The following is a 24,998-nucleotide window of genomic DNA, read 5'->3' as shown; positions in this document are numbered from 1 at the left end:
GCGTCTTGTTCACTTTCATTGCCTCAGCAATACATGTAGCACCCGCATCACTAAAACGATTATTTGACAAATCCAAATTGGTTAGCGTCTTGTTCACTTTCATTGCCCCAGCAATACATGTAGCACCCGCATCACTAATACCATTATAAGACAAATTCAAATTGGTTAGCGTCTTGTTCACTTTCATTGCCTCAGCAATACATGTAGCACCCGCATCACTAATACCATTATTAGACAAATACAAATTGGTTAGCGTCTTGTTCACTTTCACTGCCTCAGCAATACATGTAGCACCCGCATCACTAATACGATTACTTGACAAATCCAAATTGGTTAGCGTCTTGTTCACTTTCATTGCCTCAGCAATACATGTAGCACCCGCATCACTAATACCATTGTAAGACAAATCCAAATTGGTCAGATTCAAATCAGTTCCAAACGACTTCGATAAATGCGAGTGAAAATCACTTTTTTCTCTTTTGCATTCGTTGATGGCCTCCAATACAATTTTTGTACCACGGCCTTTATTTTTGTTGACTTCATTTGTTAAACTCTTTACAAGAGCCACAACTTGTTCATCGCATTTCATGGCCAAAATTCCACACGAAAACAAAAGTATTTGTTTAAGTTGAACGAAATACCTTGGATCGGAAACTAGTTCTTCAGGTTTCATTTCCTTGCTTTGAATCTGCGAACAAATGAAGAATGCTGCAAAGAATTCTTGAAAACTTTTATGTAAGAAGGCATAATGCAGTGTTTGTTTCAGTTTGCTGCCACCAGGCTGCACTGACAGAAATCCAAATTCAGTCAGGTCTTTTGCATGGTTTCTCAATTCACTTACATTAAAATCCAGCTTAACGTCAAGTAAACCATTCAACGCTACCTTTCCAAGGTGATTCAATTGCGGTTTGTAATAGTTTGTCAAGTCTTCGATCGTTTCTAGTAGTCCCTTTTTTTTTCTATATCTTCTCAAAACACATTCAACCATATCCAAGTACAGTTGAGCTCTGCTTTCGGGGAGTGTGCCCTCAAACTCTTCGCATAAAAGGCAAAGAAGTGCTGTGTTTAGAGGATTGGCCGCTATTTCTCTCAGGTTTTTATCTCACGACATCCGTTCCGAGAGCTTGGTGGCTAAATCCGGCCTTTCTTTGAAGTACTTGGTGACAAATCCTTTCGCATGCTTTTCAGTGAATCCTTCAATCTGAAGCAGCGCGTCACAATATTTTCTCACCTCTTTTCCAACTTCGTGTCTTGCTGTTGCAACTATGTGGCATCTGGGGAGTACTCTTCCTTCAATCAACTCGGAAAACATCGACAATTTACTGGACGGTAACTCATCCAATCCATCCAATATCAATAAAATGCTGGACTGATTTTCACGAATAAACTGAAAGAATTGTTGTTTGACTTCTTCATTGATGTCTCGGGGCAGAAGCTGATCATCAATAGCTTCCCAAACGTCAGAATGGATATCTCGACATTTTAGCAACAATACCACTTTAAATGCCGTTGAGCCGCATACCTGAGGTGCTTGCTGTTTTGTGGCCCAGTCGTAGGCGTACTTTTTACAATAGGTGGTTTTTCCCATACCAGGTTCTCCTTCAATCAACACCGTTCTCGGCGCTGAACACTCTTCATACGGTTCTAGTATTGACGACATGTCAACAAATACGTCAGTGATTTCTCCTCTCGTTTTCTTTCTTCTGACCACTTTGAGCCTTGTAAAAATACTTCCAAGAAAAAACTGAAACTCTTCACACCATGGAAATGGTGAGAGCCATCCCTCACGAGTCTTGTACAGCTGGCGAATTCCATTGATAAGTTCAGTTGGATCAAAAATACCTAGTGGTAGCAAAATAAGTAAGAAATCTAATGAATGCAGTGTTGAAAATTATGATACCTCTCTGGTATTCGGCACTGAATTTAAATATGCGAATGAGTACGATACCGTTGCCAAAGAAATTACTAGGACTACGCAAAAAGGTTTTAGTGTATGATTCATGCTTACTGATTAAAAGCCATTTAGATTATAAATTCAGTTGAACCTCCTGTGTTTGTTCGGCTTTACCGGCGTGTGAATTTCTGTTGTAAAATAAATTACACGGGAGATAGATATTCATATTATTGGAGCCATAGACTGAGCAAGGCTTTTTCGGGATATAGCGAGACTACGAACTAATAAATGAAAACGAAACAACGCCTTTCTGCCTTCTTTGTCACGCGGTTTCATCACAAATGTTGCAGAAAACTGGAGGCTCGCCTGCGATGAAGTGGAACATTTTGCCAACAGTCTTTTCCTCAGGAAATATAAAATAACCACATACATCTTATTCTAACCTATTTTACTCGAGAAGATCCTCATTCAACTATTTTCCCATGTAGAATTGAATACTCCACAATATGTGCGAAGGAAGGGTTTAGTTGTTTTATTCAGAAATATGCGGATCACATTTAATGCTGCTAGGTATTCGGCACTGAATTTAAATAAGTGAACGAGTTCGACACCATTGCCAAAGAAATTACTTGGACAATGAAGAAAAGGTATCAATGTATGATTCATGTTAATTTAATGACCAAAGGCCATTTAGCTTATAAATGCCATCGAACCTACTCTGTTAATTTCTAACATGGAGCCGAACTTAATGCCAATATTTTCGTTAAAACTGTACTTTATTTTTATATCGTTCTCCCTTCTAATAAAAATGTAATGTTTCTGGGCTAATTACGGGTGAAAGTTTAAATAATTGAAGGGAATGAAAGCACACCACAGAGACTATTCCAGAGATTGTTTAAATTGAAAAACTGAATCTCTCTAAGATAGGATGATCTCTCTCTTACATACAGAACATTGTTAACTACGGCTAAATTTGCGTTTAAGCAGGATAACTTTTATTGTATAATTCAACTGACCTTCATTCTTACTTTCTCCCACAGGGGTTGCCAAAGTACACAGCTTTTCCTTCACTTCTTTAAGTTCATTGTCCATCTTTGCCATTTCGCTTCTCATTTTCTCAAGAGGCCCTTTCGTGGAATAACATTGGAAATTTTTAGTCCGAGTGAGAGTCACTTTATTTATTAAAAGTTAACTAAATAGATCCTTTTCCCTTCCTCTGTGTTTTCTTTTTATTCTATACAACATTCTAAAAAACCTTTTGGCCCAGCTTCAGCGGTTTCTAATAGTGAAACCCAAGATATAAATATTGATATCATTGGAGCCGACAGTCTGAGAAAGATTTTTGTCAGTAAAAGCGACATTGTAAGAACTAATTAATAAAAACCAAAGAACGCCTTTCTGCCCTCTCATTTCTCCTTATTTCCTCAACAAAAGTAAAACTAGTATAAGACAATAACCTTCACGGCTAAATATGTATGAGTGCTGTCAGAAAACCATCCAACACCGAGAGGTAGCCTCACATCCATACCATCCCATTCATCCCACACATTACGAAGTATCTTCATTTGTAGCCAGAGCAGGTTAAAAGCCAAGATGTGCTCTTACAACAATACATTACCTAAAAGGATGTTAAATTGTCTGACATCACGCGAATAATGTGGTCATGCTCAAAAGATGTGTTAACAGAATCCCTGTTGATAGTTCAGTTTATGAATGAGTAGCTCTTTCTAGTAACCAACCTTCATCTGTGCTTTTTTCCACTGTGGTCGTCAGGCTATTAAGCGTCTCTAAAATCTCCTTCATTTTAATCTCTATCTTCTCAGTTGTGTCTCTGAGGTCGTGTCTCATCTTTTCTCGAGAATCTGGAAATGTAAGAAAGATAGGCGCAATTTCATAAGCACATTTACACCACAGATTCACGTTTACGCGCAGACAAAACAATGGAACGTATATCAATAACTAGTCGATTCCGAATAGATCAAACTCAATAAAACGCTTAGAAATTACAAAAATGCACTCCAGCAGTTATAAAAGAGTACCCACGAACAGAAAAATATTGCCCATGAAAACAATGTGTACATTTGGGTTAATTCTTCCTTTTTCACACATAACGCTAGAATAACGTTCCAAGTATGTGACTGGTTCCGTCCAAAATGAAAACATCATGAGTTACCCAACACCGCGGTGATTCAAAGCTGGAGAAATCTAGAAACCCGCCTGCGATCAAGTGGGAGGTTTTGCCGACAGTCTTTTCCTCAGGAAATGTAAAATAACCACACATCTTATTCTAACCTATTTTACTCAAGACGATCCTAATTTAACTATTTTCCCATGTAGAATTGAATACTCCAATACGCCAGGAGGAAGGATTTGGTTATTTCGTTGCGAAATATGCGGGTCACATCTAACGCTACTAGGAAGTTAGTTTCATTATAAGAAAGGTAATACTAAAACAAGACGATAAATTATCCCTACTACGATGATACATATGTATGAGTGCTGTCAAAACACCATTAAATCCGAGAGGTAGCCAGGGTAGAAAATCTCAGATTCCGTGCATCCCACACATTACATAGAATCTTCGTGTAAAGCCAGTGCCAGTATTGATCAGGGTGTGCTCTTGGACTAGTAAAGTATGCTGTGTTGGCCGACATCCAGCATTTACCGTCGTCATGCACATGAGCTGCGCTATGTACCCAAGAAACAGTGTCGCTCTTAATAATTTTTTTGCTGTGAGTAGCTCTTTCTACCAAATAACCTTGTGCACTTTTTTCAACTGAGGCCGTCAGACTACTCAGCTTCTCTTTCACCTCATTCACTTCGATCTCTATCTTGTCAATCGCGTCTCTCGTGTTATCCAGCGAATCTGAAAATTTCAAAAGGTATGCGCATTTTCATAAGCAAATTTATATCGCAGCTTCACGTTAGGTGCAGATAAAACAATGATATGTATATCAATATCTAGTCGATTCCGAATAGATCAAACGCAATAAGACGCTTAGAAATCAACAAATGCACTCTAGCCGTTGTACACGAGTACCCACGAACAGACAAAAATACTGCAAATGAAAACATAGTGTCAACATTTGGGTTAATTCTTCATTTTACACACAACGCAAATATACCTTCCAAATATGAGACTAGTTCCGACAATGATGAAAACATCATGAGCTGACCTACACTACCGTGTTAATTGGAAATATATACTTTTGTAGCCTTCTGATTCATCCACATTGGCAGTGGATAATGCTTTACTTACTTTCAATTTCTTCAAGCTTGTCTTTAATGCTGTCGTCGTCTTTCTTCCATTGTTTCATCAGTTGACGATAGTGCTCCTCGATATCTGGATCCATACAGTCGTGCTCAAGGTTGTCGATTTCAGCTCTAAAATGAGCTCCTCCGAGTCTCACCAAAGCTTCTCTTACTTCCTGCCAGTAAGCACTGAAACTACTGTCATCCAAAGAGGCTTGAGAAGCATGGCCGTATACAGTGTTCCTGTAATACTTTACTCTGGCGATGTCATCTGGGATGCTTATGTTTGTAGCTAGGGGAAGACGATCCCATCCATTGGCAGGAGGGCCCAAACCACAGATATTTCTAAGAAGCACCGTTAGAAGTGTGATATCGAAGGCTGCAGAAGACACGGGTGCGTGAGTAGGGTATAACTTTCCCCACTGCGTGGGATTCAGCACTTTCTTCCTCCCTTTGTACAGTGATTGCAATGTGGCGTAATGCACTGAGGTACTTCCCAAAACTGTATATAGAGTCGCTGGTGGATGTATTGTGTCAAAAGTGGACCTAAGCACCTGAGATCCAACATCCACCAGGAGGCGGCATAGCCTTGCATAGTTTGTAGTCTCTTTCGTAGACGCAAATGGCGAAATAGCCGTAGCCATAATACTAACTTTTCCAGGATGACCTGTCAAAAAGAGAATTGACATTAAGTAATGTCAATCAAACCCATTCGAAAAAAAAAATTCCGATAGCCAATTGAGACCGAGAATGGTTTCAAATCGTGATGTCATTTTCTAAATCCTTTTAAGCAAAGAACACCAACGAAAGAACCTAATAAAAGATTTAATCTGAGATTTTTCATTTCAACCCAGTTTCTAGATTAAGAAAGAGTTTTGTTTTTCAGTTTACAAAGTAACAACCAGAGACATAAACAGCAGAAATGAAACGCGATTTGAAAGGTTAAGGGGAAATAAGTTTTTTTTTTCCTCTCTAGGGCCTTAAACCCGGTCAGTTCTGGCTGGTTGACGTTTGATTCTTAATCATCATCATCATCATCATCATTATCATTTTATTTGATAATGCAGGTAACAAATTGGCAGCCAAGAAGGCTGATGTGGACCTACACATCACTAAAATAATTAAATGATATATACTATACTGCTAAAATAAACAACTAATCTAAAAAGAGAAACTTAATCTTAAAATTTAGGATTTATTATATCTAACAAAATTTCCCATTTCGCCTAAGAAGTATCTAATAGTAAAAGTAATCACAGTTGTACCAGCATTAATACAAAAGCCGCACCCGTTTTTACTACTTCATGCAGCATCACAAAGATCTGACCGTTGCCGGCGTAACCATTTTATCTAAACCTTAAAACCTCCATAGCTCCAAAACGATGCACAAGCAGACACAAATATATAAACTACAGTTAAAAATCAAAGCAAGACTGCACAACCTCCATTTACCACCCTGCAAAGATCACTGCTACAACTTGGTCACTTGAAACATAATTGCAAAAGCATCATCTATCACCATCCCAACAAGGACAAAAACTACACAATCACAAGCAAACTACATAATCATAAGCAAACAATATTGTGTTAAGAAAATTTTCGTCAATATGGGAATCATGCAGTTACACTACACTGAATCATGCAGTTAAACTGCACTGAACTGTATGAATTGACAACTTTCTCGATAATATTATCAGTGCAATGGCCTCTGAAAGTTGTAGTATTGCTTGTTTTAAGCTACATTTCTGAAACATTGCATGCTATATTTTAATTTGTTATCTTCAGATATTATAAAAGAAGGTACTGACTCTAAATATGACATGTCTTTCAGTAAACTTAATTCACACTTAGACTCAAACTTTTTGAAAATTTATACTCCTCATGTCAGCTTGGTGTTGCTACTGCTAATGTACAGTTGTTGTTACGGTTATGGTTATTAGTGTCTAGTCAAAAACACTGAAAACTTGGATGTCATAAATTTGAACAAAATTGGTATGCATGTAGCATTTATTTCTCCCAAAAGAATTACCATAATTAAAGTTATGCAGTCATAATGTCCATAATATAATGTCTATAATGTGATGTCTGTAATATAATGTCTGTAACATAATGTCCATAACATAAAGTGGGCTTTATTTTTTCTGGTGCTTTTCGAGGATTTTGGTAATTTAGAACACTCAAGTTTAGGACCCTAGAATTTGTAAAAAAGGAGCCAAGCAGACCAAAAAAAACTGGTTTTCAATTTCAGAGAAAACAAAAAAAGAGCTATTTTCATACACTTTTCATTGGACAAAAATAAACAGCCTCTCTTGGCCATTTCCTGCAAAGTCAACTTTCAGATTACTGTTTTTTAAACAATTTAGGGTCTCCTTATTCCAAAAATTCATGAGTGGGCTAGATATGAAATATTTTAAATTTCACTATTTACACATAGGTCAATATGAATAGGTCATGATGGTTTTGGTTATTTTTACCATCTCGTAAAAATTGCTCTTATCATCCGATGAAATATACTTTTACACAAATGTTTTGGCCGTCAATGGCTCTATATGTAATGGTAATTTATGAATATCTTGAACATGTTGGATTGTTTACATGATCTTCGTTATTCATCCAGCTTGGGTTAGATTTTGTGCTTTGACGTCCATGCTACAAAAGTTATTAAAAGTTAAACCTCTCCACACAAAAAAAATAATTTATGCAAAATCACCATGGTAGCCACTAATTGCCGAAGGGTACCTTAAAGGACTTAAGTTAGGTTAAACTTGGCAAAACCTTAATGATAGACACTTTGCATGAATGTACTAAATTTAAATTTCACTATTTAGGCAGTTGTAAAATAGAATAGGTCATGATGGTTTTGGTTATTTTTACCATCTCATAAATATTGCTCTTGCCATTTGATGAAATATAATTTTAAACAATTGCTTTGGCTGTCAATGGCTATATGTAATGGCAATTTATGAATATCTTGAGCATGTTGGACATGATCTTCGTTATTCATCCAGCACTGGGTTAGATTTTGTGCTTCGACATCTGTAACGATAGCTAAAACAACATGGCCGACACACGAGGAAACTGGTCCCAAGATGCCATGCAACCGCAGGAAGCTCAATGCTTCATGTAAGCGCACTCGTTACATCTCCTTCCCTTAGTTTCAGTTCAACAAACACAAAATGTAATGTTCCGAAATGTTTCTATGCCTCAAGGTTCTTATGTACTAAACAAACTGTGCATACAGGTAGGAAGACCTAACAATAAAAGGAACGACAACAAAACAAAGAGGCAAAGTCAAAAAAATTGTTCCTCAGCACTCGTAATCTTGTAGCCACAGTGGTGGGTGACGTTCACGTGTTGGACGACTAGGTGGCTCTGGAACTACTGGTGTTGGCAGAACCAATGGTTGCGGCAACGCAACTGAGCTCGTCTCAGTCTGCTCGATTGTTTCAGAAGGCTCCAACGTTTCAGGAGTGGCCCTTGACCATCGGCGGTTTCGACGATACTGTTTCCCATTCACCTCTACCTGATAGGAACGGTTGCCTACATCTCCAATGACCTGTCCAAGGGACCATTCTTTCTCACCTGGCAGGCGCATTCTAATGGCATCACCGTTGTCTAATTTCGGCAATTCGTGTGTGTATTGGTCATAATAATGCTTCTGCCTCTGCTTCCTCATCTCAATCATCTTTGGTACATTAGTAATCACACGAGGCTCTAACAATGTCTTAGCTACTGGGAGACGAGTCCGTGTTCGCCTGCCGTAGAGTAGCTGAGAAGGTGAAGCATGCATTCCCTCAGTAGGTGTGTTGCGCTATTCAAGTAACGCCAACAAAGGATCTCGCTTATCTGCACGGGCTTTCATCAACAACGACTTGCAGGACTTCACGGCATTTTCAACACGACCATTACTCTGGGGATGGCGAGGGCTTGAAGTAATGTGATGAAAGTCCCATTCTTTACTGAACGACTCAAAATCTCCACTGTTGAAAGGCGGTCTGTTGTCACTAATAACTGTCACAGGGATGCCATGTCTGGCAAACCAAGTCTTTAAGACCGTAATGACACGATTGCTTGTGGTGTTACTCAAATCTTGTACCTCAAAATAACCAGAGTAGTAATCAACGGCTATCAGGAAGGCCTGCCTCTCAAGTATAAACAAATCAACCCCAACTTTCTCCCACGGTAGATTGGGCACAATATGGGGCTGTAGTGGCTCTCTACATTGTTCAGGTCGATACCTGTTACAAATACCGCATTTCGATAGGTAATCCTTGAGCTGTGCCGTGATTCCCGGCCAGTAAACAATATCACGAGCTCGACGCAGTGTCCCTTCGACCCCAATATGCGACTCGTGCAGGCTCTTCACAATGTCAGAACGCTCACCAGCAGGTATGACTAAACGATGACCCTTGTATACCAAACCATCCTCTGTAGTCAGCTCATCCCGGCTGTTCCAATACAGCTCGATCACTTGTTTCTGTCGCTTGTCATTTTCACGCGCCTGTGCCAAGGTTTCTGGCCAACCTTTACGAATAACATTGGATAGGATCTGCAACTCTTCATCCTTAGCAGTCTCCTCGCGCAGCCTCTCCAAACGAGTAGGAGACACCGTCAGTTCTTCATCATGTTTGATTTGCTCTAACTCAAAGGCAAATAGTAGTTCCTTAATGGAACGGACATCACTGCTTGGGACAGTCGACTGTTCGCCCTCGAGAAATGCTCGACTTAGGGTGTCAGCCAAGAACATGGTGGTGCCTTTCTTGTATTCCACTTGGATGTCATAATTCTGCAAATGGAGTCGCATTCGTTGGAGGCGCTTTGGGGAGCTGTGGATGGGTTTCTTGAATATGGTTCCAGCGGTTTGTGGTCTGACTGGACAACTACATCACTTCTTCCAAAGATGTACTGATCAAACTTCTCACATGCAAAGACTATTGCAAGAAGCTCCATCTCGATTTGAGCATAATTTTGTTCAGTAGGGGTCATCACACGGGAGCTGTAAGCCACTGGACACCCTTCTTGCAACAAGGCAGCTCCAAGTCCAGTCTGGGAAGCATCACACTGGATGACTACTGGTTTGCTCACATCATACAGTGTAGTAGGCAAGTACACGGGCGGTTACAATCATTTCTTTAACACGGGCCAAAGCATCAGCATGGGAGCGATATCTAAAGCTTTCTCTAAAGTCAACTTTTTCTCTTTAAGCAAATTTTCACGTACCTTGCCATTCCTGGTACCAGTTACTAAACGATCACGGAGAAGCTGCTCTGGTGTGAGTGATTCAAAATCACAGTTCCCTGCAATTTGGCGTAATTCCGTCATGTATTGATCAACCGTTTCAGACTCTCGCTGATCTCGAGTAAAGAATAGAAAACGTTCGTAAATGGTGTTCACTCTGGGTATACAGTAATCTTCGAATTGCTTTAAGACGGGCGCAATCTTCTTCTCGTCGCCTGCCGAGGCCCAAGTGAAAGTTCGAAACACTTTGTTTGCTTCTTTTCCGATAACTGCCAACAGCGTCGCTACTTGGCGCACTTCATCCTCTTTATCCAGCTTTGTAGCCAATGTGTAATTCTTCCAGGCAGCAACCCAAGTTCGCCAGTTTGATGCCGTTGAGCCATCGATGAGCTCGAGAATGTCAGGGGGTGGAATTTGAAAATTCGCCATTGTCGCTCCTCGCTGCTTGTTTCTGGCATAAATCTTCCAGTGCTCTTGGCGTGCGGGTCCGATCCCACTCCTGACACCATGTAACGATAGCTAAAACAACATGGCCGACACAGGAGGAAACTGGTCCCAAGATGCCATGCGACCGCAGGAAGCTCAATGCTTCATGTAAGCGCACTCGTTACAACATCCATGCTACAATCATCATCAAAAGTAACCTCTCCACATGAAAAAAATAATTTATGCAAAACCACCATGGTAGCCGCTAATTGCCAAAGGGTACCTTGAAGGACTTAAGTTAGGTTTAACTTGGCAAAACCTATGATAGACACTTTGCATGAATGTACTAATTTCCCAAGACATGCAAGCATGGGGTGATAATTGCTAATCCATATGTACTTTGTCAAGGATGGAACCAGATCTCTACACAAGATCTTCCATATTCCTGTTTTAGGAGGGGAACTTAAACCTTGATTTTATATGAATTAATAAGTCTTTTAAAAGCAGTGACCCAAAATGTTAATATTCATAAGTCAACATACAGTTGACGCACTTCACAAACCTAGCTGCATGTAATCAGTAATTAAACCAGCAGTATATCAGAAGGACCACCAGAATTTCGGCAACATTTTCTAAGAGTATTTCCACTTGTTTGTAGCCAAACATAATCACAACCATTGATCACAACATAATTAAATAGGTAAGAAATGTAATGCATATTTCTTGACATAACATTACCAGGCAAAATAATTAATACTCACATGAATATAAGTGAGATGAGAGCATACAGAATTCTAAACATATACAAACAGGACACAATTATTCCCAGCAAATAAACTAGTAATAACCGCAGGTTAGGAAGTGCGTGCGAGGGCTATGCATGATTTGTTTCACTGAGGTTACCGATTTCATTGTAAAACAGTGGCGTTGTGTTCTTTTTCCATTTTGGGCATTTATATTTGCAGCGCAATAAAGGGTTGCATAGTGTGGGTGATTGTTTTCCCATAAACGAGACAAAGGGACCTAAGAGTGGTTTTACTGACCTTGTGAGACAGTAACACCAGTTTGATTATACACCAGTTCTATTTTGTGTTGGGTATGACAAAATGGTTGTTTTTTCACGTTGTAAATAAAAACACTGTTGATTATAAAATGGACATATTGATTGAGTCAAGGTCATTTGATGTAATTAATGGAACAATGATTTATTTGAAATTGTAATGGAAAGAGAAATGTATCAATATTGTTTTGAATTATATCTGATGACTGCCGCGCATGCGTTTGTAACAGCTCTCGATCGCTCTACAGTTCAAGTCTTCAATGGATCAACGCCAAGGTCAATGGACGCACAGCTCTCGATCGCTCTACAGTTTAAGTCTTCAATGGATCAACGCCAAGGTCAATGGACGCACAGCTCTCGCTCTACAGTTCAAGTCTTCAATGGATCAACGCCAAGGTCAATGGACGCACAGCTCTCGCTCTACAGTTCAACAACGCCAAGGAGGAACACAGATCTCTCGCAATGGCCGGAAGATTTCGATACCCGACAACAACAGACACGAACAGGAAACGTTCCGATCACAAGTTCACACGCTCGATTTTGATTGGACGGCGCGCCAGCTATGCATGAGCTGCACGTGATTCTTCGACGAAATAGACGTCGTCCACGTGATAAAATTGTGTTGTGTGCATTCCAATTTATGGACCGCTACTTCTGCATGAACTGCAAGTGATTCTTGACATTCTTAGCTTCAAGAAGGCGAAATTTACATATTATTTGAGCCCTTCAACTACATTACAGATCATTGACTATGGAACGTGAAACAGCTATGCTTTGGTGAGAATTGTCTTCTGCTTGGTGTTGGTTTCTAGCGGTCAGAGCGCCTGTGCTCAAATCACTGCTGCTTCGTGTTTGTCTCGCGTGGTCAAAGCGCCTATGCTCAAATTACGTCCTTTAATTTCATTGGTTCTTAGTGTCCCTAGGGACAAATATTTGGAAGGACGACTTTTTTTGCTAAATTCGAGTCACTGCAAGGCTATATAACTGCCGCGCATGCGTTTGTAACCAATGTTGAGATTAGGATTGCGAGCTCCGCTGGTCGCCCGCAATTATTAACCCTTTAACTCCCACATCAAATTTGTAATTCTCCTTACTCCCAACATTACAATTCTTATTATTGAATCAACTTACTATCCCAAAATTTATATTTTTCTTTACTCTCATCACTTATCTGGTTGATATTGTGCAGATATTGTAAGGAGAAATTCTGTCTTGGTCACTCATGGCAATTAAAGGCTTAATACAGATTGATTAAATGAAGGCAAGTTTCAAAAATGAGAGAAAAACAGAGCAGCATTAGTCCTCCTACCTTGTATAGAGTTTCCTGGGTTCAAGAAAATAACCCTTGAATCATGGATAAATTCAGAAAGTCTGAAAAGGGAAGCAGCAGAACAACAGTTACTAAATATCAGTTATGAAAGACAATGACAGTCACAAATAAGGGCACTAACAGGTGCCCCAAGGTTATAAGTGGTATTGATGGCAACATTTTATAATTATATCAAAGTAATTTCATATTATCAGCTGAGTTAATTGAAAATGTAAATTTGCTACCGTGACGAGTTTAGATGCTGACAATTTGTTTGTCAGCCCAATTGCTCTGACAAAGGGCTAACACACAAAATGTCATCTTTTTAAACCTTGTCAACTCAATTGATAATACCAAATTATCCTGGTATACTCTCCCACCAAGGCAGCACCACAGTTTCTTTAGAAACTTACCCCCTTTATTCATTTATAATTATCACAATTCAACTGGAATTAAAAAACACAACAACAACAACAACAACAAAAACCACCATATTTCACAAAGGCTGACCAAATGTGACCCGGCCTCCATGTTATTTCAGGGACAAAGGTGATAACACACACACACAACACATCATGCAAAATGCCCATTGTTCTCGTGACATTTACTAACAGTAGTGAAAAATATATGGATCTATTAGCAGTGAACTTTACTCTGGAGAGCTTTGATTGGTCATAGATTATGCAGGCTGTCCTCCTCAGGCAATATCACTCTAGCTCATTAACTGTTCAGGCGGCTCGAGCTAAGAAACAACAGCTTAATAGAAAGTTATTGTTTATGCTATTGTTAGAAAAAATCACCCATTCTACTTGTGTTACAAGCTGGAAGAGCATTCAATTTTGAAACCTTTCATTACATATTCATCTCTTTCTACACCTTAGTCAATAAACACTTCGGTTCTATCATTAACCATATATAGGATTCTATTTTCATCTGTAAAATCCACCTGCACAATTTTTCTATGATCGTAAGGACAGAAACTTATTTTGCACAGTTTTCAATGTATAATTTGTACAAACATTCCTCACAGCTAGGGTACAAGACTATCAGCAGAAAAGAAACTTTCCTTTCTTTCACAAAGGCTTCCAAAATTTTTGGGTTAAACTGTTATGAACATTACAAAAAAATCAACCTACAATTTTTTTGTGTTCACTGGACACTTTTTTTCACTATGAATTGACTATTCAGACAACAATTATTTTAAAATAATAGGAACAAAGCTGCTTCATAGCCTTTTTAAAATCTAGTTGTATCCCTTATTCTGTAGTTAGATTTGAGCTTGAGCTAAAAACTTCCTGTTGTGGACATTACACAATTTTTGTTACAGACATTACACCCCAGGTAAAATGTCAGGCGGGATATAGGCGGGATCCCGGCAATCCCACCCAGGATCCCAGGTGGGAATGGCGGGATCCCGCCTTAGGTGGTGGGATCCCACCTTTCCCACCTGGGATGAAAATTTGATCCCACATGGGATCCCGCATTTAATGCGGGATTCCTGCATCCCACCCGGGATCCTAGGTGGGACTTATGCATTCTACCCGGGATCCTGGTCGGGATTTACATATCCCACCTGGGATTCTTTATCCCAGCTACGAAAATATTGTTTTGCTGTTTCTATTCTTACAAAACGTTTTTGTGAGAGTTCCAATACTTATGGATCATCCACACACTCCGCAAATATTTGGCATGCAGACAAGACAGAGGTGGTCACTGTTCCCTTTGAGAAAATACACCTTTTAAATGACTTCTTCAATTTGCTTTATTTGAAACTCTGATCTGAAAATATTTTTAAAACAAGACTTGTTAGTAGTAAGAAGTACAAACCGAGTTTCTTTTCATAACTTAATTTCTTAAATGTCCCAATCACTGGACCTCCTAAAAAATATTACTTCTTTATATTTTTGGTGCAAAATACAATTCCTTCTTTACATACAAATGAAAAGTACAAGTCACAGTTCAATAATAACAGCTCTAAAGTTTACTTGTTGTTCTTCTCTGTGTCAGAGATCAACAAAATTTTTCTATACCTTGTAGGTCTGGTATAAAATTGTACTTGTAGTATAAAATGACAACCTTGTATCTTCGTTCTCTCCACCCCTTTCCAAGCTCGGTAACGCTTCGGACTGTGCATAACCATTTGCAGACGAGAATTCCAATGCACCTCTGTAATCGCATGTAGTTGCTTCTGTCTCTCGTGCAAATGTTTTCTCCGTTATGAGACGCACTTGACTCTGTTGGCACCACTGCTAGTTCACTGGAAAGACCGACTGAGGAATCGAGATGGCTAACTGTGTTGAAACGTGTTGCTGAACGCTTGTTGTGGTCAAGCCTTGTTGATTTGGGTACTGGTACACTGTGATCATCTAGGTATCTCTTATACTTCCTAATGTTATTGGCTTGTGTTGTTTCTCACCTTCGCCGTGAACATAACTCAAGTGGGTTTCGAGTCTTTCTTTCCTCGAAAACTTTCGGCCACAAATCGTGCATTCTTGTTCGATTCTTATCGATTATTTCTACATAGAGTGAATTCACATCATTATTTATGTCATCATCAAAACATGAATCCAAGGTATCCACCATCTAAGAGAGGAGAACCGGTCAGAAGAGAGAATAATGTTGCGCGCTTCTCTTGAGACTGCAATGGGTCAAGCCAGCGGATTCTCTTTGCTAAAAGGTCCACGTGATCATGCCCGTAATCGGAAACAAAGAAAACTCCATTTGGCGCTCATCTTTGAATGTACTTTTCATCGGTTAACCGCTCTTGCTTCAAGTTGTTTCTTTTCCCAACTGTTTTGCCTAATATAACACTTCTAAAGATTGGTTTTATTGTGGTTTAATGGGAAAACGAGAACAGCGTGAGTGTTTTAAATGAAAAGAAAGTCGTTGGCGCCGTGAACTTAACAGAAGGGACAATTAACAGTTGACATATCGACTGGTTCAAACAACGATCGAGTGGCCATTTAAAGCTAGGATTTTTAGAAGTTTGTGGTGAGTACAAATTGCCATATTCGTTACGTGATCAAAATCTTATCAAAGAATAGAAATAACGGCTTGAATTAATCTTACCTAACACTCAGCGCAACTGAAAGTCAAATAATTCTGAGAATCGAATTGGTCGCTTGCATACTGCAGTTTCCTAAGCTTACACTTTACAATGAAATAAATCTATGAGTAAGTTTTCAAGATTACTTTAGTCACATTTGGGAACATTCTGACCTTGCTTTGCTTTGAAAAATTCGACTGAAGAGAGAGCAGACTTTCAATCAGTACCTTTGTCAAAATTTTGATAACATGAATTATTGAGGTTTTGTCTTTCTTTTATTCTTTGATACACAACAGCCAATTTTTTTAAACGTTGAGCCTTATTACACTGTAGATGGTCTGCTTAAATGATGAAGAAAAAGCAATATGCTGAGTTTTGCTGTTATTCTTTTAAGAATGTTCGGTTAAGAAATTTGTTAATGAAACAAGTCAAACACATGCTGGTTCATTGCAAATAAATTATGAGATCTTTATCACATATAGTCTGTGTATTCATGTACTGTTTGAATCATTTATGATCAATAGCTTGGTAAGACAATGGGATCCCATTGGAGGTGTCAGTATGTTCTATAGCTAGTTGGAAAGTTTTGGACCCTCAGTGGATTGATTGGGTCTATAGCTCACCTAGAAAATTTTATCCTCTTAATTTTAAGATATCCTATCTAGTACATTTCATAAATCTGTGGTCTCCAGTGATAAACAGGATCCCTCAAAGGATTTTTCTGAAAGTGAGAAGCCATCTGTAATTTTATGCAGGGTCTAAACTGGGATTGGCAGGATCCCAGATGCAATCCCGCCTGGGATATGATTTCCCAGGTGGGAAACTATCTGAAATTTGAGGCAGGATCCTAAGACGGATTGGTGGGATTCTAGGTTTAATCCTGCCCGGGATGTGCTTTCCCAGGTGGGATGCTATTAGGAATTTAAGGCGGGATCCCAACTTCAATTGGCAGGATCCCATGTGGGATCCCATGCGGGATGTTCCATAATCCCAGGTGGGATCCCATGTGGGATGTTCCATAATCCCAGGTGGGATCCCATGTGGGATGTTCCATAATCCCAGGTGGGATCCCATGCGGGATGTTCCATAATCCCACCCGGGATGTTCAATAATCCCACCCGGGATGTTCCATAATCCCACCCGGGATGTTCCATAATCCCACCCGGGATGTTCCATAATCCCACCCGGGATGTTCCATAATCCCACCCGGGATGTTCCATAATCCCACCCGGGATCCCATGCGGGATGTTCCATAATCCCAGGTGGGATCCCATGCGGGATGTTCCATAATCCCACCCGGGATCCCACCTGAAAAAGGCGGGATCCCACCTGGGACACACATGGGATCCCAGGTGGGATTGGCGGGATCCCACCTTATATTTTTACCTGGGACTGTGGAACTTCTTTTTTACACTGGTAAGAATAAGGAATAGTTTTGTTTATCTAGGAACGTTTTATAATTCACTTTGTCAGAACTGATAAATTTATCTAAACCCAATTACAAGTTAACCCTTTAACTCCCAGAGGTGATTAATGTAAAACTTCTCCCTACAAATCCATACATTATTCAAGAAACAGGTGATGAGAATATTCAAACTTATCAGGTAAAAGCTGCTCTCTTGATCTAGCACCAAGTTCTCATAACTAATTTACCAGGAAATGTGTAGCTGTTAGAGGGGAGAGTTAACAATTAGATCTTGGGAGTTAAAGGTTAATTCTCTTTTCTGGTTGTGCTGATAACGAAAGCATTAATATCACACTTGGGTGTACATGCAACTGTGGTATGTGGAGTATCCCATATGGAGCATGCTCTTTACAATTCTGTTTCGCTCAGCATGCTCTAACTAGTGTTTCTGCTGTCTTTTGTTTCTTGCTTTTTGAGACACAGTACAGGTTTCTAGAGTGACACTGATTCTATATTGGAAGAGCCCTTAGGGTTACTGAGAATGGGGTAGAATTTAAATTTATTCACCAAGTTGTCAAAACATTTAACTGGCCTCTGAGGAGCAATATTGATATAAATGTTCAAAAGGGAAGAGTCTACTGTGGCTCCAAAGAGCTGAAAGGCACTGGACATTTCAATGTTCCAAGTCTTTCATATATTAAGAGGCTTTTTAAATATCTTCAAAAAGAAAATGTTTTCAAATAAATGATCAAACTAACTGCAGATGGCAGTAGTTAAACACTACTTTAATTACGAAACTTGGATTATTCTGAACTTTTGTAAGAGTAATATTCATTGACTGTTAATGAGCCAGTTGATACTATTTTGGAAAGTTACACTGCACTGAACTGCATGAATTGACAACTTTCTCTATAGTATTATCAGTGCAATGGCCTTTGAAAGTTGAAGTATAGCTTGTTTTAAGCTACATTTCTGAAACATTGCATGTTATATTTTAATTTGTTATCTTCAGATATTATAAAAGAAGGTGCTGACTCTAAATATACATGTATGTCTCAAAAAACTTTATTCACACTTGGACTCACACTTTTTGAAAATTTATACTTCTCATGTCAGCGTGATGTTACTTCTCCTAATCAATGTACAGTTGTTGTTATGGTTATTGTTAATGGTGTTTAGTTAAAAGCACTGAAAACTTGGATGTGATAGATTTGAACAAATTGGTATGCATGTAGCATTTATTTCTCCAAAGAGAATTACCATAATTAAAGTCATGCAGTCATAATGTCCATAATATAATATGTCTATAATGTGATGTCTGTAATGTAATGTCTTTAATATGATTTCCATTACATGAAGTGGGCTTTATGTTTTCATGTGTTTTCAAGGATTTCGATAATTTACAACACTCAAGTTTAGGCCCCTAAAAAGTAAACAAGGAGCCAGGCTGACAAAAAAAAATTGGTTTATAATTTCAGAGAAAACAAAAAAAGAGGACTGGTTTTATTAAGGACATTATGTAATATCCATAACAAAATAATGTTACTTGCTCTCATTTACACATACAAAGTACACCCATTTTGGAAAAAATCTTATCCACAAGGTCTTCCTTGTGTTGAGTTCTGTTAGTTTTGTTCCACTGGTGAGATTTAATGAATACATGTGTCTTACTTAAATCATTTTAAACCTTTCAGCGTGCCAGCCATTTTCACACACTTTTCATTGGACAAAAATAAACAGCCTCTCTTAGCCATTTTCTCCAAAGTCAACTTTGAGATTACTATTTTTTAAACAATTAAGGGTCTCCTTAATCTAAAAATCCATGATTGGGCTAGATATGAAATACTGTAAATTTCATCATTTAAGCAGTTGTAAAATGGTATGGGCCATGATGATTTTCTTTATTTTTTGACAATCCCCTAAAAAATTCCTCTGGCCATCCAATGAAATATACTTTTACACAAACATTTTGGCCGTATGTAACTGTGATTTATGAATATCTTGAACATATTGGATTGTTTACATGTAATTGTCACAATTCATCCAGCACTGAGTTAGATTTTGTGCTTCAATATGCTACAAACATCATCAAAAGTAACCTCCACATGAGAAAAAGTAATTGAAGTGTCTGCTTTAAATCCTAATGCAACTCATACACAGCCAAATGTTCGAACTTTGTTTTTGCTAATCAAGAAGTTGATAATTATAAACATGGATGTTTTCAAGTAGAAGCATACGTGTTGTGAGCTTAAGCTTGCTATCACCTTTCTCCCAAAAATCATGTGGATGGTCACAAATACAGAACCTTGCATAAGAGTGAGCAGTTGCATCCTATACTGGTCATTACACCTGTAACAACCAAAGCAACTTTCTAATCATTACATGCATTTCAGCTGCAAGGTCCATCATAATAAGACATGGTGTCAAACACTATTGAAGGATGACAACATTCAATTTATACTCCTGAGCGTAAATTCAAAGGATTGAACCACTGGTTAACGATTGATGCAAATTTACTTAGTGGCCTATCTTGCTACTTTAACATTATATTTTATATTCAAAGCAAACTGATATTCATGAAAAAAAGAGAATAGCCCGAAATAACATAAACATTTTTCATTCCCATGAGAATGAGACACAAAAAATCCTTACATATATGTCTTATATTAAAGAGGGTAAAATGAAAAAAAAAAACATATATACCTACCCTGTTAAGATTTCCTGCCTTCAAAAAATCACAATATGAGCAGTCAGAAAATGATGGACATGTAATAATTTCTGAAAAAGAAAAACATAAAATAAATATTAATCAAATGTGAGAGATATTGACAGTCACAAAAATTCCATTTAAGGTGCTATATTTATTCCTTTATTTCAACCAAATAAATGACAAGAATTAAGAAAAATTTCAATTCAGGGATAATTAGTTGATCCAATACTAAATCCTCTGAACTAACATTATAAGAATTGTATGACTGACAGTAAGGAGAATAACAATTTGGATCTGGGAGTTAAAGGGTTAAGGCAGTAATTGCTGTTATTGAACAGTGTAATGAACTGAAGAAAGCTTTAGGAAAATCTGAAAGACATAGATGACATAAGGCTGTTTCACTCGATCATGCTCAAAAGGGGTTGTTGGAAAATAATTGAACTCAAGAGGAATCCTACAATGGTAAAACCTTCATATATTTCAATTCATGTGTACTGCATGTGTTTGCTATTTTTAGAACACAGCAAGTTGAACTGGGAACTGAGGATAATATATAAATATAATATATAATAATATGTAAATATTTCATTCAACAAATTGCCAAGGAAAACTTCAATAGTTTTTGGGAAACTTAGCTTTGTATTGGCTGTTGTTGCACAATTTAACATCTGCAGACTATTCAGTGGTTCCTGTTACTGGTAAAGTAAAGCTATACGCTAAGGCACAAAGAAAGATTGCTTCGGGATAAGAGTTCAAATGCTCAATAGCCTCTTCAGTGCACACTGAACCTCATTTGCCATTTTCTTTCCATCCCACCCTACTCAATAGTTATTTGTTATGGAAATCTTCCTTATCTTTTGGGTTTTCTGTATAAGAAAACCTCTCTGTTAATATTATGTTTTAGCACTGTTAGATTTATCAGCTTACATGCATCAAATAAGAGTCACATTTTGTGGAAAATAAGTAAATCATAAAAAGACTGCATGATTTGTCCCAAACATTACTTGTAGTCAAATATCCTATGGTTTATCAGATTGAACTTAAAAGCACAATAATTTTGTTCAAAAAAATATCATCGATAAATAATGCCTCAGTCGAGTTCTCGGAAAACATGTCATTGAATTAGAGAAGGCAAGTCATTCTCTAGCACCGGAAAACGAACTGTGAGTAAAGGCTTTCGCTTTCAGTTTCCTGTCGCCTTCGAAAATAGCAACTTCCGCCTAGACTGATACGTATTGCGTGTTCCAATCTTCACTAAAGCATTTCCCTGTCCCGTTAATCTAGATCAGAAACGACTGCTGGAAGTAAAACATCTGGTCTGAGTACAAAACAGATCCTTACTAAAGTATGAAATTCAAATAAAGTGACCTTTTAGTGCGCATCAATTCATAATTCATGAATCTACTTACCTCTCAGAATGGCGCTTTAAACGAAATAATTACACCAGGGGCACGTGTGGAGGGTACGCAATCGACCTGAAAAGAGGAAAAAAGTAGCTTATGTATCACTTATATCTTCACCATACGCTTATTTCCAAAGGCTTGTGTTAAAATTTTCGTAATCATACGCATTTACGCGAGTGAAATACCGTAAGTCAACAACGGGTTATTGAAGTTTAAGTTAAAGTTACGGAGTGAATAACTTTACTATTTCGTCTGTACCTGCTCTTTCTTCTGGTCAACTCTTGTCATGAACAGCAATGTGAATTTAAACCGATTCGTTTCCTTGTTTCCTGATCTTCCGTCGAGAGAACGAAGAAAGTCATAATCAAAGTGCTCTGTGAGCAAACTCGTGAATTGACACATGATTTTTTAGATTATGTTTAATGTTATCTGGTTTAGGGAATTTTGTGGTTGATTGTCATATCTAGAGTACGAGCAGTAGTTCAGTGTTCGTTAATGTAGCAGAGAAACAAAGTAACTATGGCGACAGAGCTTTTGCAGTCGCTGCCCCGCGACTGTGGAATGCTCTGCCCATTCAGATGAGGCAGCCTGGGACTACACTAGACACATTCAAAAGGAGCCTCAAGACCCTTCTTTTTAGACAAGCTTTTTATCGTTTTTTGTAACTTTTTATTTATTTTTATTTATTTTTAAAATTGTAAAGCGCCATAGAGCTTTTAGGATATGGCGCTCTAAAAATTTATATATTATTATTATTATTATTATTAACGTTGGGATAAGAAGGCATTACAATTGAAATGATCATGCTATTACATTTGACAAGGTGGATGATGTCATGTGTTTTAAACGTCTATCATTTTTGTTTCTGGTTCAAAAGAAAAGGTTGGAAGTAAATGTGGGTGAAAAGTGAAATTTACTGTCTTTCGTTGTAAATATTAGAAAATCAAGGCAATACTGTCTTAATGAAAACATTAACGATTCCCTCTTTATCAAATGAGACAAACGGGAACGAGTTTTGAGTGATATAACTAAGCCAAGCCTGCCACCGTCATTTTGGATCTCCGCCTGGGTAGATTTAGGTCACGTGCTAGGCAACGTATGATCAATAACAAGATAGAATTTCATTTCAGGCCTATTTATCAATTTTGTGGTGTGTAACTTTCGCATTTTAGTACGTTGTTTGTATGTTGAATCTTCAAATTGTCTTGAAACTTAAAAGAAAATTGTTCTTTAAAAATTCACTGAAAATCGGTAGCTAAAATTGTTTGTTTAGGTGTTATCTGATTTTCGTGTTAACTTGTTATTTCGTCAGTCGCCGGCATCTTTTGTTGCTTCTCACAGGAAAAACACACGCGACGAAACGTAATGATCAATTTTGTCCTCAATCTCACGCTATAACAGAAAAAGCTTTTGAACATCTGTAAACTCCGAGCGCTTCGCAGTGAGTGATATTTTCAATGAAACTTCGGATTGTTTTCAAGTTCAAGGACTGTAAATTACAATTTTATGAAAAACGAAGGTTGTTCTGTTATTTCAGTGTGAATCCTTGCATGCCTGCCAGTCGCTGGCGCCGCTTGTTGAAACTAAAACGAAAAAAAAAACTCTTTTAAGATTATCATTGGCTTCTTTTTCACCCCACCACTATTCTTAGCAACAAAGGTCGCCATTTCGTCTGTTTATTGCTCGCCAAAAACTATAAAATGCACTCAAAAGCCTAAAATCTAAAAAAAGTTTACAGGAATCGACCAATCGAGCGAGCGAGCGAGCGAGCGAGCGAGCGAGCGAGCGAATGCTATTCCCCACATCGTACCTATAACTCGCTCTTGCGCATGCGCGCAATTCACGAGTTAAAAATTAGGTATTCTAACAGACTCAGAGAAGGGAGCTGTTCATGACATGCGCAGATAAGACCATTCTGAAATGAAATTTAACACCTAAAATCGAGTAACACCATCACGCAATAAAACTAACTTTGCAATGCGTTTCTCGGCCTCAGGAAGAAACATCGTTCAAAAAATTGCAACGGCATTCTTTTAACGTTCACATGAACAATAAGCAACATTTTTTCCCCCAAAGCTGGAGACGAGTGACGCGTGATTCACTTCATACCACCTCTTACTACAGGTCACGCATGTTGACAAGACACGCACGGCAGATTTCTTTCCAAAACTACTGACGAGTGATGCGTTAGTCTCCTTACGTTTTTAAAATTCTTAAAGGCCGGAATCTTCCCCTTCCCCCCCTTCCCAACTCCCCCCCCCCCCCACCCCTAAAAAACACGGCCAGAAACTCTCAACTTCGACGCTCGTAGTTGCCACTTAATCCCAATCAAAACCTCCCTCCTTCTGATTACTAATTGTTGGAGTCTGATCAGCAAAGTTAAACTGTAAACCAAGCCTTTAGGTCTGTTCCTTTGACGTCTCCATCATCAACTCGTCCAAAGACTAGCTAGGCGAGAAGGACTGACCTAGATGGACCTGATCAGAATATTGTACGCAATCAACACATGGACAGAGAGTCGGATGGTCCTGCGGGGATTAAAGAAAGGAACTCTGCGACTGATTTTAAATTAATGCTCTCAAATATATTTTAAAGCTGACACCTACAAAGGAAAAGCATAAAGTTTTCAAAATAAATACTTCGTAAAGCTCTACTAAAGAATTATTGACCTTATTCCTGTAACTTGAAATTTATCTGTGCAAGCTCAAATAGTGAAGATAAAATCTGAATTGAACCCCGAGTCAAACACTCAGAAAGACTAGCTTCATGTTGTAAGGCGCCGGTCATTTTTTATCGCCTATGGGGGGGCTGGAGGATTTTGGTTGTGTCACGACTTAATTTACCTACTTCCCCCATAATATACTTATGATTCCTCATTGACAGTCGATCGGCGGTCAGTTTTCTATAGTTCCCCTTAAAACCCTGTTAGCGACAACTGATCAGCCTCCGTTCACTGAAAACCATGTAAATCCCATCCCCCATCCCCCCCCTCAAAAAAAAACCGAAGACGAATCGTCCCTCCCTGGTGCAGTGTCTGGTCTCTAAAGCTCTTCATATAACTCAAATTTGTTTGTCTTTGAAAAAATTTACTCGTGCTTATTTATTCCAAATTGAACTCGAAATCATGTGATCACCTCTACAAATTCAAATTGGTTAGCTTCTAGTCGACTTTGATTGCCTCAAGGTTAGATGTAGTTCCAGCATCACTAATACCATTGCTACACAAATTCAAATTTAATGGCCTCCAATACAACT

The 24,998-nt window shown here is 38.5% G+C and overlaps 2 protein-coding genes across 2 annotated transcripts; both read right to left on the bottom strand.

Annotated features, from left to right (window-relative positions):
* Positions 1 to 527: 527 nt before the first annotated feature.
* On the bottom strand, positions 528 to 7,818 carry LOC149043675 (uncharacterized). Its single transcript, XM_089210573.1, has 5 exons — positions 5,154 to 7,818; positions 4,653 to 4,760; positions 3,634 to 3,756; positions 2,911 to 3,021; positions 528 to 1,842 (listed from the first exon to the last, which is right to left on the bottom strand). The coding sequence occupies exons 1-5, from the start codon at positions 5,833 to 5,835 to the stop codon at positions 1,103 to 1,105; spliced, it is 1,764 nt and encodes a 587-aa protein (XP_089066699.1). The 5' UTR covers positions 5,836 to 7,818; the 3' UTR covers positions 528 to 1,102.
* A 2,452-nt stretch (positions 7,819 to 10,270) lies between these two features.
* LOC149043674 (uncharacterized) lies at positions 10,271 to 10,813 on the bottom strand. The gene has a single exon (XM_089210104.1). The coding sequence runs from the start codon at positions 10,811 to 10,813 to the stop codon at positions 10,271 to 10,273; it is 543 nt and encodes a 180-aa protein (XP_089066230.1).
* Between the last annotated feature and the right edge of the window lie 14,185 nt (positions 10,814 to 24,998).

The sequence above is a fragment of the Pocillopora damicornis genome, chromosome 6 (assembly GCF_964200805.1).
Source record: "Pocillopora damicornis chromosome 6, jaPocDami1.2, whole genome shotgun sequence".
Classification (NCBI taxonomy): domain Eukaryota; kingdom Metazoa; phylum Cnidaria; class Anthozoa; order Scleractinia; family Pocilloporidae; genus Pocillopora; species Pocillopora damicornis.
This window is presented reverse-complemented; position numbering and strand designations above follow the sequence as displayed.